The sequence below is a fragment of the Phascolarctos cinereus genome, unplaced genomic scaffold (assembly GCF_003287225.1).
Source record: "Phascolarctos cinereus isolate Bilbo 61053 unplaced genomic scaffold, phaCin_HiC Scaffold_5;HRSCAF=322, whole genome shotgun sequence".
Classification (NCBI taxonomy): Eukaryota; Metazoa; Chordata; class Mammalia; order Diprotodontia; family Phascolarctidae; genus Phascolarctos; species Phascolarctos cinereus.
This window is the reverse complement of record NW_027555958.1, coordinates 327454126-327469970: the sequence shown is the minus strand read 5'-3', so window position 1 is coordinate 327469970 and position 15845 is coordinate 327454126. Positions and strand designations below refer to the sequence as shown.

The following is a 15845-nucleotide window of genomic DNA, read 5'->3' as shown; positions in this document are numbered from 1 at the left end:
GTGAATGGGAATAATACTTGGTAGCTAAGCAGAAACTTTAAAAAAAATCATGAAAGAGGGAGGAAGGGAGTAAATTTGGAATCCAAAGTTTTAAAACTACATGTTTAAAAAAATGTTTTCACATGCAACTGGGAAATAAGAAATACAGGAAATGGAGTACAGAAATCTATCTTGACCTACAGGAAAGTAGAAAGGGAAGGGGATAAGAGAAGTGGGGGGAGAGACAGAAGGCAGGGCAGACTAGGGGAAGGGATATTCATAATGCATGCCATCTTGGGATGGGGGAGGGGCGAGATGGGGTGAAAATTTGGCACTCCAAATCTTGTGGAAGTAAATGTTGAAAACTAAAAATAAATATATATTTTTTAAATCTTTCAAATCTTAAAAAAAACATGAAGAACTATATAGCTGTTAATTATTATTATTATATAGAAAGCATAGTGGCCTAGAAGTTAGGAGACCTGGATTCTGTCTCTGGTTCTGGGACTTTCTGAGCTTGACCTAGTTACTTCCTGTCTCTGCAGCTCCAGTTTCCTCCTCTGACAGATTAAAGAACTGGATTAGAGGTGGTGTCTAAGGCTCCTTCCAGCCCTACAAGTCTATGGCTAAATACTTATGGGATTTGTAGTAATAATACGGCTTAGTAAATGTTTGTTGACATGGCTTGTTGACTTGATGAGATAAAAGGCAATTAATACAGGAAGTCTTGTAGGAGAAGGGTATGAATCTGAGTTCAGAATATGAGAGTGGAGAGAAAGTGTGATGGTTTCTTGGTTGGGATTAACAAACCATTGTTGCCATTTGTTTAGTTATGTCCAACTCTTCATGATCCCATTTGAGGTTTTCTTGACAAAGATACTGGAATGGTTTGCCATTTCCTTCTCCAGCTCACTTTACTGATGAGGAAACTGAGGCAAGCAGGGTTAAGTGACTTGCCCAGGGTCACAAACTAGTAAATGTCTGAGTCTAAATTTGAACTCAGGTCTTTCTGGCTCCAGGCCTAGTGCTTTAACAAACTATTACTGACCTTGTATCAGAGAAGGCAGAGCTTGGTGAAGAAATATGAAAATAAACAGGCACAAAGTATATTTAAAGAAATAGAGGGTAGACCAGTTTGCCCGGAGTGCAGCATCCTTATAGGAAGTAAGGATACATTGAGGCTTGAATGCCAAGCCATAAGGTTTGGACACATTTAGAAAGAGAGAGAGAAATTTGGGCTCCATGTAAGGAAAAACTTCTTAACAATTTGAGCTGTAAAAAAAGTTGATTGGTTTGCATCAAGATGTAATAGGTTGGTTCCCTATCACTACACATTATCGAGTGGCGGTTACATGATCTCTTATTGGAGATTCTGAAGAGGGAAATTCCTGTCTAGGAACAGATTGTACTATATGACCCTTGAGGCTTTCTTGAAGTCTGAGATGCTATGATTCTGGGATTCAGAAATATCACTGTGTGTGAACTGGGGCCCCATGGAAGGTATTTATTTGAGCAGAGGAATGACTACAAAAGTACATTAGGAAGGATGTAGGGGCAGCCTGTACACAATGGATTAGAAAGAGAAGGAGCCAGAAATAGGGAGACTGGTTAGAATTCTTTTTTCAGTAGTCCCTGAATCAAAGGCTTTCTGAGTTGTTTAAAATTAGAGAGTTTAACAACTCTCTAATCCAATACACAACTAAAGAAGAATGCTGTCTATGATGTCCCAATGGGTAGTCATGCACCTTTTGCTTAAAGACGTTCAATGAAAGGGATCTCACTACTGTTTAAGGCTACATATTCCACATTTCAAAATTAAAGGATATCAGGCTTTGTGAGGACATCAATGGTTATCTAATCTAACCTGTATCTGGAAAATAATCCTCTCTTCAGTATATGTGACAAGTAGTCATCTAGTCGTTATTTGAAGAGAGGATACCACCACCTCCCGAAACAACCCACTTACTTTGCTATAGCTCTAATTATTAAGAAGTTTTGTTTCCCTGGTAATAAGCCTAAATTTTGACTCTTAGTAACTTTTGCCTTTTGCTCTAAGTTGTGGCCTCTGGAGTTTAGCAGAAATCTAATCCTCTCTACATGACAGTGCTTCAAATACTTAAAGATAGCTATCATACTCCCCCTCCCCTAGAGTCTTTTCTCTAGGCTAAACATTCCCAGTTCCTTGAACCAATTCTCATATACATGGACGTAAGACTCTTCACAATTCTTGTTGCTGTTTTCTAGATGCTGAGAGCAGCACCTACTGAGGTCTGGGGTAAGCATTTGTCTAGCCAGTCATTTACTTCCATTTTCTTGTCCTTCCCTGTTGCCATTTTCTGGATGCTCTTCAGTTTATCAGTGTCTTTCCTAAACTGTGGCACCAGGAATTGTACACAATGCTCCAGATGAGGTCTGATTAAGGCAGAGCACATCTCCTTTTTAGGGAAACTATACTTTTCAATAGAGTCCAAGGTAAAATTATCTTTTTTTTCAATGTAATCTCACTGTTGAGTCATGATTTTGTAGCCCTTAAAGCCCCAACACTATTTTCATACAAACTGCTTAACCACGGCCTCCTTCATATTATACTTGTGAAACTTTGCTTCAGTCCCTATTCAGTGTCATTTTATTAGACACAGCCCCATGTTCCAGCCTATAAAGAATCTTTTAGGATCCAGGCTCAGTCATCCACTGAGTTAGCCATCTCACTGAGGTCTGATTGTTGGGAAACTTTTCCTTACACTCAGGCTAAATTTGTCTTCCTGCAATTTTGATCTATTTCCATTAATTCTCCCTTCTGGTGTCAAGCAACACAGAACTACTCTTTCTTCTAAATTACAGGCCTTCAGGTACTTGAAGAGTGTTCGCATATTTCTCACCCAAGTCTTCTTTTTTTCGAGAAAGTTGCAAAGTAATAGAACACTGAGCCTGGAGTCAGATAGACCTGAGTTCAAATCAGACACTTACTAGCTGTATAATTGGCTGGGCAAGTCACTTAACCTCCTCAGCTTGAAAATGGGGATAGTAATACTACCTAATGTCTAAGATTGTTGTGAAGATCAAATAAGATAATATTTGTAAAGCACTTAGCACAAATACTATATAAATGCTAGTTACTATTATTATTATCCCATCCTCATTTGAAATGGATTCAAAGTCCTTAAAAAAATGGCTTTATACAGTTGATAGATTTTTTCTTTTAAATTTTAAAATGTTTTCTTTGCTTTTCAGAATTCCAATTTTGATGTTTAATTGGGTTTTAAAATTCTGTTGTTGGGGCAGCTAGGTGGTGCAGTGGATAGAGCACTGGCCCTGAAGTCAGAAGGATCTGAGTTCAAGGTCCACCTCAGACCAAACACTTGACACTTATTAGCTGTGTGACCTAGGCAAGTCACTTAACCCCAATTGCCTAAAAAAAAAGAAACTAAAAATTTTGTTGTTTTTCTAGGCTTTTTTTAGTTGCATGCCAAACTCATTGATCTGTCCTTTCTCTTTTTTATTTATGAAAGTGTTTAGAGATAAAATTTCACCTCAAAACTCCTTTATCTGCATTTGTTATTTTTTTGCTGTCACTTTAAAATATATATTTTTACTTATTTTGTTAAATATTTTTCAATTATACATACTTTTAACAATCATTTGTTTTAAAATGTTGAGTCCCAAAATCTATCCTTCCTTCTTCCCCCTCCCCTCCTTGAGAAGGCAATTTGATATATTATATCTATTCATGTATGAAGTCTCACAGAAATATTTCCATATTACCATGTTGCAAAATAAAACACAGAGAAAAAGTAAGAAAAAAAGAAAGTTTAAAAAATATATTTCAATATTTATTCAGAATTTATCAGTTCTCTATCTGGAGATGGATAACATCTTTCACCATGGGTCCTTTGGAATTCTTTTGATCATTGTCTTAATCAGAGTAACTAAGTCTTTCACAGCTGATCATCCTTACAACATTACTGTTACTGTGTACAATTCTCTCCTGGTCCTGCTCACTTCATTTTGCGTGAGTTCATATAAATCTTCCAAGGTTTTATGAAATCATCCGGTTTGTCATTTCTTATAGCAGAAGAGTATTCCATCACAATCATATACTTGTTCAACCATTTTCCAAATGATGGTCTTCTTCTTTATTTCCAATTCTCTGCCACCATGAAAAGAGTTATAAATAATTTTTGGACATAGAGATTCTTTTCCCTTTTCTTTAATCTCTTTGGAATATAGACCTAATAGTGGTATTTCTGGGTCAAAGGATATACACAGTTTTATAGTGCTTTAAAAAATGTAGGTCCAAATTATTCCCAGAATGGTTGGATCAGTTCACAATTCCACCAATAGTACATTAGTGTCCCAATTTTTCCACATTACCTCCAGCATTTTTCATTTGGCTTAGTCTCTACCAAACTGCTTTCTAGTTTTCCTTGCAATTTTTGTCAAAAGGGTAGTTCTTGTCCCAAAAGTTTGGATCTTTGGGTTTATCGAACAATAGATTATTATTGCTTTCTCTCCCTCTTGACCACAACTGTTCCTCTCCTCTCATAAAGTATGACCTGGAAGTGAGTACAGGCAATGCAATTGCCAAAAGTGTCTGGTCAAGCTAGCCCCAGTGCTAGCCCCTATAATCTCTTCTTATCAGTCGCCAGGTCCCCTTACAATCTCTGGCTTGAAAGCTCCCAAAGCCATCACCAGCTTCTGTCACCATGACTTGATCCTACCACTAGTGTTTCATCCATGTGGGTTCTTTCTTTCTTTCTTTATTCATTAATTCTTTCTTTGTTTGTTTATTTATTTTAATTTATGGAATAAAGCAGGCATTCCATAACATAATACTATAAAAATGATTGCACATGAAATTGAAAATCTATGTGTACAACTTACTATTCCTTTTAAATATATCAGAAAGTTATCATATAAGTGTATTTTTTCCTTGTCTCCCCTAGTGGTGGCTACCATTACACACAAATATGTATATGTGTATAAAATCATTCCATATATACTTCTATTTATCAGATTTTTCTCTGGATGCAGACAGTATCTTGCTTCATATGTCCTTTGTAGTTAATATGGATTTTTATAATAGTCAAAATGATCTGCACTCAAAGTTCTTTAAACAATATTGCTGTTACTGTATGCAATGTTCTCTTGGTTCTACTCATTTCACTCTCTATTATTTCATTCAAGTCTCTCCATGTTTTTTCTAAGATCATCAAGCTCATCATTTCTTATAGCACAGTAGTATAAATCACAATCATATATTATAATTCGTTCAGCCATTCCAAATTTACAGGTATCACTGCAGTTTCCAGTTCTTTGCCACCACACAAAGAGCTGATATAAATATTTTAGAACATATAAGTTCTTTTTTTCCCTAATCATCTTGGAAATAGACCTAGTAGTGCTAGGTTCTGAGTTCTGGACCAGCCTCCACCTCCATGTCATAGATCTCTCTGTTTAATCTCCTAAATTGTCTTTGATTGGAAAATGTCTCACTGTGAACTTTTGTTGGCTTTGACACTCCAGAATTTGATTTGAGGTGTTATTTTAAAGTTGTTTGGAAAGGAATGTTGATAGACCTCATCTGAATGCTTTCTCTTCTCTGCATCTTGGCTCCACCCCTGAGAGTTCTGTCATTTTCTTTGACTAAATTATTAATTGTTTCTGTGATCTGTTCTTTGATTTACTAATTCTTCAGGATTAAGTTATTTAATCTCTAATTCATTTTAATCTTTTCTTCAAAGGTCTCTTATTGAATACAATTTTATTTCATTTTGGTCAGTAAGGGTATATTTAGTATTTCTCTTTTGTTGCCCAGTCTGTGATAATAGGTTTCTATACTTTGATTCTTAGCTTTTATCCCCTCGCTTCCCCCTCCCCCCTTTAACAATCTACTCTCCAAAGTTGGAGTTTGTTTTGCTTATGGTTAATCTTCTTAACTCTATTCCACTCTCCCCATTCCCACCTGCTTCTCTGTTAAGTTTAATACATTTCTACATAAAGTCTTTATTTAAGGGCAGCTAGGTGGTGCAGTGGATAGAACTCTGACCTTGGAGTGAGAAGGACCTGAGTTCAAATGTGACCTCAGACACTTAACACTTACTAGCTGTGTGACCCTGGGCAAGTCATTTGACCCCAATTGCCTTACCCCCCCCAAAATAAATAAAAGTCTTTATTTACCTGTGTGTCTCTGTTTGACCCTCTTCTGTCCCATTTAGATGCAAATAAAGTTCAGGTGCAGACTACTTCTTTGACCTCTTCTTCTGGGTTTGTATAGCCTTTTTCTCATATATCCCCAATTATGTGAGTTATACCCTCTTCTTCCATAATACATTTATTTTTTCCCTCTCTTTTCTTTCTTCTTTTAGGATAATGAAAATAGAAAGAAAATATAATACCCCCAGAACCTCTGATGTAATTGCTCACTCTTTGACTCTTAAAGACATTGGGTTTCTGAAAGGGTACATATTTCTTTTCTCTTCATTAGAACTTAAGCCCTTCATCACCATTTGATTTCATATAATTATCAAATGTACTTGTCTTGCTATGTTTCTTGAGTTTCCTTCTTTTTTTGTGACTTGCTATGTTTCTCTTGACTCCCATATTCTTATTTCAAAGTTGAAACTCAACTATGATCTTTTCATCGGGATTTCTAAAAGTCTTCTATTTTTTTTAAAGATGTATTCCCCCAGCCTCCTTCCCTAAGATTATACTCATTTTTTCCAGTTAAGTTTTCTTGGTTGTAACCATTTTGCTTTGTAGAGTAATTCACTTCAGGTTCTTTTCTTTTTTTATATTATTTTCCAGTTATGTGATCCTGAGTGTGATTCCTCTGTACTTAAATTCTTCCTTTCTAGATCCTGTGGAAGCTCTGGATTTTGGTTATGACATTTCCAGAAGTTTCAATTTTATGACTTCTTTTAGGAGGTCATCAGTTAATTCTTTTTACTCTCTCTCTCCCCTCTGGTTCTAATAAGTTAGGGACATTTTCACTCATGATTTCTTGAAATATGGAATCTAGGCTCCTTTCTGGTCAAGATTTCTAGATAGTCCAGTGATTTTTAGATTATCATTCTTTGTCTTGCTTCTTAGGTGAGTTATTTTTGGTAGGAGATAGCTTATAGTTTCTTCTATTTTTTTAAGTCTTCATTTTCTCAGCCTCCATTTTTTCCTCTAAAGCTGACATGGCACAAAGTCAGAGAAGGATACCCACACTGGTATGATTTAAGAGAAAATGTAAGCACTTGCTAGAAAAAACAAAACAAAACAAAAACCTTTCCTCATTATTTTCTTTTTTTTTGCCTAGCTGTAGATTCTAGCCTTTTGTGTCACTTTTCTGAGCTATATGATAAAAGCAAGAGTACTGTTTAGAAGTATGATACAATGGAAACAACATGGACTCTAGAGTCAGAAGAAATAGGGTAAAATCTCTTCTCTGATACTTCCTGTATGACTTTGGACAAGACACTTATCCTCCCTGGATCTCAGTTTTCTCATCTGTAAAATGGAGAGTTTAGATGAATCTCTGTAGTTGAATCTCTTCCAGAACTAGATTTGTGATATTCGGAACAGCCACAGTCAAAATACCCACATATTATTTAGGGGTAGAGAGCCTTCACTCATTAATATAGAAACATGGATTGATTTGGAAGATTAGCTAGTTGTCACCATAGAGAGCAGGGTCCTAATGGAATGCAATGGACAGAAAAGGTAGGATTTGTTTTGGCAATGAGACTGTGGAGTTGGTAAGCATCAAGAAGAGTTTCTGACAATATCTAGGGAAAGTGTCTCTGAGAGAAAAAAGGTAGTCACTCTCACTCTCCCCTATCAACCTCTGAAAACCCAGAAAATATCACCCCAGAAAAAAACCCTGAATACCTGAACTAGAAGAAAGATGGGGAGCAGTAATGCAGCAGCCCAGCAAACAGATCTCCTAGTGCCTCAGTAAAAATAAGGGAAGCAGCACTACAAAAGGCCCCAGGTGGATAAGTATGCTGCAGCATTCATCTGAAAAGAGCTGAAGAAAGCCACCTAAAGCCTACCTAAAGTCCAAGCCTTGCTGATTCCAGCCCAACACCAGGTAAGCTATCAGAACCTCCAACTGTCAACTAGGAAGAGATCCTGAAGCCCAGATAGTAGAGCAGGCAAGCACCAACACCTGGACCTCCGAGTGCCTCAGTGAGGTTGGGGGAACCAGTGGAAACCAGCTCAGAAAACCACCAGGTGTCTTGGCACTCTACCACAAAGAAATCTTCCAGTGCATTAGCAGAAATGAGGGAGACAGCACTGCAAGGGGCCCCAGGCAGATAAACACCCTGTAGCACCCATCTAAAAGGAGGTGAAAAAAGCTAAAGGAAAGGAAAAGCAGGCAACCTAGAATTGCCTGAAAGTTTCAACTGACCTGAAAAATCGATCCAGGAGAGACAATTTGAAAATTGTTGGACTACCTGAAAATCATGATGAAAAAAAGAGCCTGGACAGTATCTTTCAGGAAATCATAAGGTAAAACTGCCGTGAAGTCCTAGAACCAGAAGGTAAAATAACCATAGAAAGAATACACCTCACCACCTGAAAGAGATCCAAATTGACAACACCAAGGAATATAGTAGCAAAATTCCAAAATTACCAGATGAAAGAGAAGGTGCTGCAAGCAGCCAGAAAGAAACAATTTAAATATCATGGAACCACAGTCAGGATTACACAGGACCTTGCAGCTTCTACATTAAAAGACTGCAGGGCATGGAACATGATATTCCATAAGGCAAAGGAGCTTGGATTGCAGCCAAGGATCAACTACCCTGCAAAAATGAGCATGATCCCTTAAGGGAGGAGATGGATATTCAACAAAATAGGAGACTTCCAAACCTTCCTCATAAAAAGACCGGAGCGCAACAAAAATTGGATTCGAGTAAAAGATTCAAGAAAGACATAAAAAGGTAAATGGTACAGAAAGGTACAAAATGTTGTTAATAAGGGCGAACTGTTTACATCCCTACAAGGGAAGATGACACTTGCAACCCTTGAGAACTGTATTGTTATTACACCATGTTAAAGGAGTATACATAAAGGGGGTGGATATTAGTTGACTTTGATGTAATGATAAAAAAAATCTAATCAAGTGGGTTAAATAGATCCAAGTAAGTGGATTAGTCTGATCTTAGAAAATGTACTGAGAAAGGAGGAGGCAGACAAGGGTAAATTACATTACAGGAAAAGACAGAAAATCCTATTACAGCAGAGGGAAAAAAGGGAGGGGTGAGCATTGTTTGAACCTTGCTCTCATCAGATTTGGCTCAAGAAGGGAATAACATAATCAGTTAGGTATGGAAATCTAACTTGCCCTGTGGGCAGTAGGAGGGAAAAGGGGAAAGAAAAGGGAAAGAGGATGGAGGGGAGGGAGGAAGCGGTGGGGGTGAAGGCTAAGAGGGGGGAGGGGGATAATAGAAGGGAGGAGAGACTGAAGGAGGCATGGTCAAAAGCAAAGTACTGGTGGGGGGGGAAGGGAGAGAGGAGAAAGAAAAGCATAAACGGGGGGGAAAGATGGAGAAAAAAGACACAGTAATCATAACTGAGAAAGTTGAATTGGTATCTTTTTTTTTCTCTTCTGTTGAGTTTTGTTTCCTCTTTCTGATGGTTCCTCCCATTGGTTTTAATTTTTAATTACAACTTCACTAATGTGAAAATATGTTTAATAGGAATGCAAATGTGTAGCCTATATCACATCGTGCACCATCTTGGGGAGAGTGGTGGGGAGGAAGGGGGAGAAAAATTTTAAACTCAAAAGCATATAGAAATGATTGCTGATTAATCAAAATAAATTAATAAGATATATAAAAATAAAATAAAATAAAATAGCAGTAGTGTAACTACTCTGGGGAAAAAAAAAGAATGTCTCTGAAACCTTGAATATTTGGGGCCAATATGAGTCTACTGGCTACCTTGAATTTATGAAAGGGGCAAGGATGTCAAAAGTATGTAATAATCAGCTTCTTTCCTTTCTGAAGCTACTTTGGCTCTATCAGATAATTTTGGTTTAGGGTCTAGATAAGCATTTTCTAAACTGTGGATTGCAACCCCATATGGTCATGTAACTGAATGTGGGGTTTGTGAAAAATTTGGTGACAGTAGAAGGTTTCTGAAAGCTCAATGGCCAAAAACAAATTCAAAATCAAAACTGTAATGAATCCAAGGTGTTTCTGGTAGTGCTTTCCTGTGTGGCATCACATGACTTCATTGAAGCCTTGGTTCTGAACACAAGACATGCACACTTTGCACTGCGCATGCAGTCATGCCACGAAATTCTAATAAAAACTGCCAGACACACCTCAACTCATTTCAAGATGAGATTATCTTATGTTATGAATTGGAGTATTTTTACTGTACATACAAATTTTGCTGCTTTTACAGAAACATAATAGTTTAATTATGGAAAATGAAGACTTTTAATATTTTCCTACCATCATTGCCCGGCGTGTAAGTCTCAAATTAGTATATCTTTGGATTGTACTATCTGAGAATGTTTGATTTTAAAAATTGCTGTTATCTCCTTCTTTTAAAGAAACATGTGTTTAATTGCAACAAGTAAAGACAAAAACCCTTTAATAATATTTCTCCACCCTCACCACTGAATGTGTATGTCAGTGTGAATATCAATTTTTAAAATTAAGTAAAATAAATGTAATTTCATAAAGCCAGTATTTATTTGAGAAATTATTAGCAATATTTATTTATATTTTAGGATAAAAGTATTTGTTGGATGGATGTTATTTGTATGGATAAGTGCAAAATTTAGACAGGAGAGGTAAAAATACTGATGACAATGCATCAGTCTTCACTACCAGGTTGTAGTACACAAAAATTCACAAAAAAAAAAAATATATATATATATATATTGAATCATGTGGCTCTGAAGTTTAAACAGATTATTGAAACTGAAAGATGAAGTTATATTTTTGATGGAGCAGAAATTGAATTTTGTTAATTTTTTTTTCCATAATGACTTATGCCTTTCAAAACTATGTTATTTGTTAGATATATTTGAAAAACTCAATGATTTAAACATGTTGCTTCAAGGAAAGGTTGTAACATTTATGTTAAAAGATAAAATTAAAAGTTTTACTAAAAAAAGTTAACATATGGAAGAATAGGGTAGGAAATGGTTCTTTAGAAATGTTTACAGCTACAGATAATTTTATAATTGAAAATAACCTTCCCAAAGATGTAATTGTAAGAGTTAAATTGATCAACTGAAGTGCTTGGAGACATAGTTTCAGAAATACTTCCCTTCAAATTTTGATTCTGGAAACTAAGTTGGGTGCATCAAGTATACTCAATTGAAATAAAAAAAATGTTCGTCATTTGACACTAAAAGTTCAGGAAGAATTTGCCAAGTTATCTAGAGATACAGGTTTAAAACTAGAGTTTCCTAAAAAAATCACTAAATGAATTTTGTCTTGGGATTAGGACAGAATTTCCAACCATTTTTGAAATGGCCCTAAACATAATTCTGCCATTTTGTACTATGTGTTTATGCAAAATGGCATTCTCAGCATTGATGATTATAAAATCAAAACAGCAATTGACTCTGAAAAAGATGCTTTACATCCTACAGTATCAAATATTCCACCAAAATGTAATTCTTTACATAAAAATAAACAAGCACATCCATCTCATTAGTATGGAAATTTGCTTTCATCTTTAATAAATGATAAAATTATATGTATTTCAGAGAATAGTTTTAAAAAATTTCTTCATGATTTATTATCAATAGATATTTGATTTGTATGCCTGTTTTACATATCTATATTCCTGGAGTCAGATAAAATTTTCTCAGGCAAAAAGGGGTCGTGAGTGGAAAAAGTTTAAGAAGAACCAGTCTAGATTAGCCTCTTCTGGACTCCCCAAATTCTTAGCTGCTTCTGGAGTGCTTAGAACTGAACCTTAAAGGACCCAGAGAGATGAGATCACTTCTGGTCACTAGAGATTTACTTTGCTATTTGAAGGCTTTAGGGGTGAATGAAATTTTACCATGTGAGACATTCCGGTGTTTACTTGAGGTGTCCCTGCACTGTGGCCAAGATACACAGGCACTCATTAACCAACCTCATTTTTATGAGTCATAGATTCAGAAAAAAAAAGGGATCTGAGAAAATTGCCTATTCCAACCTTTTCATTTTTATGCCTGAGGAAAGTGATACCCAGAAAGGTTTAGTGACTTGAATAATGTCACACAGATAGAAAGTAGCAGAGCTGTTTTCTCTCTCTCTCTCTCTCTCTCTCTCTCTCTCTCTCTCTCTCTCTCTCTCTCTCTCTCTTTTAGGCAACTGGGGTTCAGTGACTTGCCCAGGGTCACACAGCTAGTAAGTGTCAAGTGTTTGGTCTGAGGCCGGATTTGAACTCAAGTCTTCCTGACTTCAGGGCTGGTGCTCTCTGCACTTCACCACCTAGCTGCCCCCCAAAGCTGGTTTCTCTTCAACCCCTGTCTGGTTAGATCTCAACCTAAACCCAAGGAAGATATGGGAAACACACTAACCTGGTGTGGGCAGGAAGAAAAGCAAAATCAGGTTCAGAAAACTCTAAGAGGATAGAGATTCAATTCAATTTAATAAGCATTTATTATAGTTACCAACTACATACCAGACAAAGTTCTGGGCTTACAAAGACAGAAATGAAAACTCTCTCTGCGCTCAAGAAGTTGTATTCTATTGGAAAGAATAACTAAGACAATCATAAAAATTATATGAAACTAGAAAAAGATGAAGGAAACTGGAGGGTTCTCTCTTCCACTCAGATTGCTATTTCTCACCTGTTTTTCTTTGCACCTCCTTAGGACCATGATCAGAAAGAAATGGACACTGGAAATTGGAGCAAGGTGATGGAGTTTATCATCTTGGGCTTTCCCCAACTTCAGGGTGTCCAGACTTACCTCTTTTTCCTACTGCTTCTCATCTACCTTGTCACCATCCTGGGAAACTTATTGATCTTTCTGGTGGTCAGATGGGATGTTAAGCTCCACACGCCTATGTACCAATTTATTAGTGTCTTTTCTCTCCTTGAGCTTGGGTACACTGCTACCACCATCCCTAAGATGCTTGCTAACCTTCTCAGCAAAAAGAAGACTATCTCATTTTCTGGTTGTCTCCTTCAGATCTACTTCTTTCACTCTTTTGGAGCTTCTGAGTGCTACCTTCTCACAGCCATGGCTTATGACAGATATCTGGCCATCTGCCAGCCCCTCCATTATCCTACCCTTATGACTCCAGCACTCTGTACCAAGATGGCTGCAGGTTGCTGGCTGGGTGGCTTGGCAGGGCCAATAGTTGAGATCTCCTTGGTTTCTCAGCAACCCTTCTGTGGCCCCAACCACATTCAGCATATCTTTTGTGACTTTCCCCCAGTATTAAGTCTGGCTTGCACAGATACCTCCATCAATATCCTGGTGAACTTTATAATCAACTCCTGCAAGATCTTAGTAACCTTCCTATTGATCCTCGCCTCCTATGTCCAGATTATCCTAACTGTCCTCAGAATACCCTCAGCTGAGGGTAAGAAGAAAGCATTTTCCACTTGTGCCTCCCACCTTACTGTGGTCCTCATCTTCTTTGGGAGTATCCTCTTCATGTATGTGAGACTGAAGAAGAGCTACTCACTTGATTATGATCGAGCACTAGCTGTTATCTACTCCATTCTCACACCCTTCCTTAACCCCTTCATCTATAGTCTACGCAATAAGGAGATCAAGGATGCTTTGAGGAGGCAATTTCAGAGGGCAAGGATCCTGCATATGGAACCGTAAGTGTCATGGTCTATAAGGGAAGTGGGGAAGGAGGGATTTGGCTTGTTGGTGTGGAGTATATTGGGAAGGACCAATTCTCTGAGGCAAGAAATAATACTGTCAACTTTTATCTTCCACATTTTGAGGAGGGAACCGTGAGGCTGAACAAATTGCATTGAACTTCTCTTTCAATTTCCTCATTTCCTACACTGACTTCATAAATATTTAACACTAGGGGTCACTGTATATTGCAAGGCTTAGGAGGTCAGAGTAGACATGAAACTGAAGTCACAACCACTCCTTTTTATTCTTTTCTGCCTAAACCACCTCATGTCTGCCAGTGGGTCAATAAAACTTTTTAGTTTTAAAGAATGAAAGCTCCCAAATTTCCCTTTATAGGTATGCTTTTGGAAGCTCATCACCAGCAAAAATACTAGATAAATGGTGTAACCTAAGCTCCTAGCTAAAGAGAGTTTCTCTAACAATGGATTAGAGAGTAATGTTCCCAGCCCAGTGCCAAAAGAAAAGATCTCAGATAATGTCTTTGTGTGTGGCTAAAACTATAAGAAATGTCCCAGTGCACCTTCAACCACAAAGGGGCACAAGGAAATACATATATATGAGCTGAGATGTTTGTGAAAAGTGGAACTAGTTTACTAAAAAGATGTGCAGTTTCTAGCAGACTCAATAAGGGAGCTCAGAAATAGGACATATTGTATCTGACCAAATTCCTTCACATCTTTATAATACATTTGTTTTTTCAGCACTCCAACCACATGGATAGCAAAAAAAAAGTGGCAGAAAAAAAGAGCATCCTTTATCTATTTCTGCTTGCCCCCATTGTTGGCACTTCTTCCCATAGAAGAGAGAATTGTTTCATCTGCTGACCATGACAATGCTGATGTTAAAATTGCTCTCTGCCACATTTTGTACTCTCCACTGCCAGTGCTGATTGGGAAATAGCCAGTCCTGTTCTCCTATCACTTGCCTTTTTAAAACTCCTTCCAAAGGCCCCTTTAAGTCCTATCACCACCCCAAAGTCATAAGATATTTCCTTACCTCAGGAAATAATTAAAAACTCAAAATTCCAGATGTTTCTGAATCTAAGGCATCCTTCCTACTGTTGGGGAGTCCTTTGAGGGGGCTGTTACAAGTTATTTCAATGAATTAAGCATCTGCTAGGGGCAAGAGTTTAGGAACGTGAAGGTGGAAAACAACCCAAGCTCTATCCTAAATGAACTACATTTTAATGAGAAGAATATGATGTATACTTAAAAACATGATATCAGGGACTTGAGAAATATTTGAGAACAAAAAAAGATAAATTTCAACTGGGAGAGAAGACTTCATTTTCTCCAAATACAATGATTGCAGTTGACATGTAGTTCTTTAAATTCATTTTATCTTTTTGGCCTCATAACAGTTCTATAAAATATAAGCAAACTGAAGCTATCAGAAGATAAAAATTTATTCATGGACCCAGAGCCAGTGAATTTTAGAGTTAGAATTTAATTTAAACAAAGAACTATGGTTTCCATCAACTGGAAAATGGCTGAACAAATTATAGCACATGAATGTAATGTTATCATGCCATAAGAAATGATGAAATGGATAGATTCAGAGGAAAGACTTGTATGAAACTGATGCAGAGTGAAGAGAGCAGAACAAAGGAAAGAATTTTTATACTAATAATGTTAAGACAAACCACTTTGAAAGTCTTAATACTGATCAATGCAATGACCATGCTATCCACTTTCTGACCAAGATGAGATGGGTTTAAAATACCAGACAGCATATATTTTTGGACATGGCCAATGTGGAAAAAATTATTTTGCTTGACTGCATATTCATTACAAGGTTTTTGTTTTCCTTTTTATGGGTGTGTATGTGAGAGAAGGAAAATAAATGCCTGTCAATTAAAAAATAAATTAAACTGCAAGCTTCTGGAAAGCAGGGACTATCTTTTATATTTCTTTTTTTCTCTGGTGCTTAGCATATTGCCTAAGCACATAGTAAGCGCTAATACTGTTTGTTCACCAGATCTTCCTGACTCAGGGTCAGCTGCTTAATTTAGTCAGCTGTAGCGTGCTGCCTC

At 37.1% G+C, this 15845-nt stretch overlaps 1 protein-coding gene across 1 annotated transcript; it reads left to right on the top strand.

Annotated features, from left to right (window-relative positions):
• The first annotated feature begins 12823 nt into the window (after positions 1-12823).
• Positions 12824-13771, top strand: OR6N1 (olfactory receptor family 6 subfamily N member 1). The gene has a single exon (XM_020977716.1). The coding sequence runs from the start codon at positions 12824-12826 to the stop codon at positions 13769-13771; it is 948 nt and encodes a 315-aa protein (XP_020833375.1).
• Positions 13772-15845: the final 2074 nt, after the last annotated feature.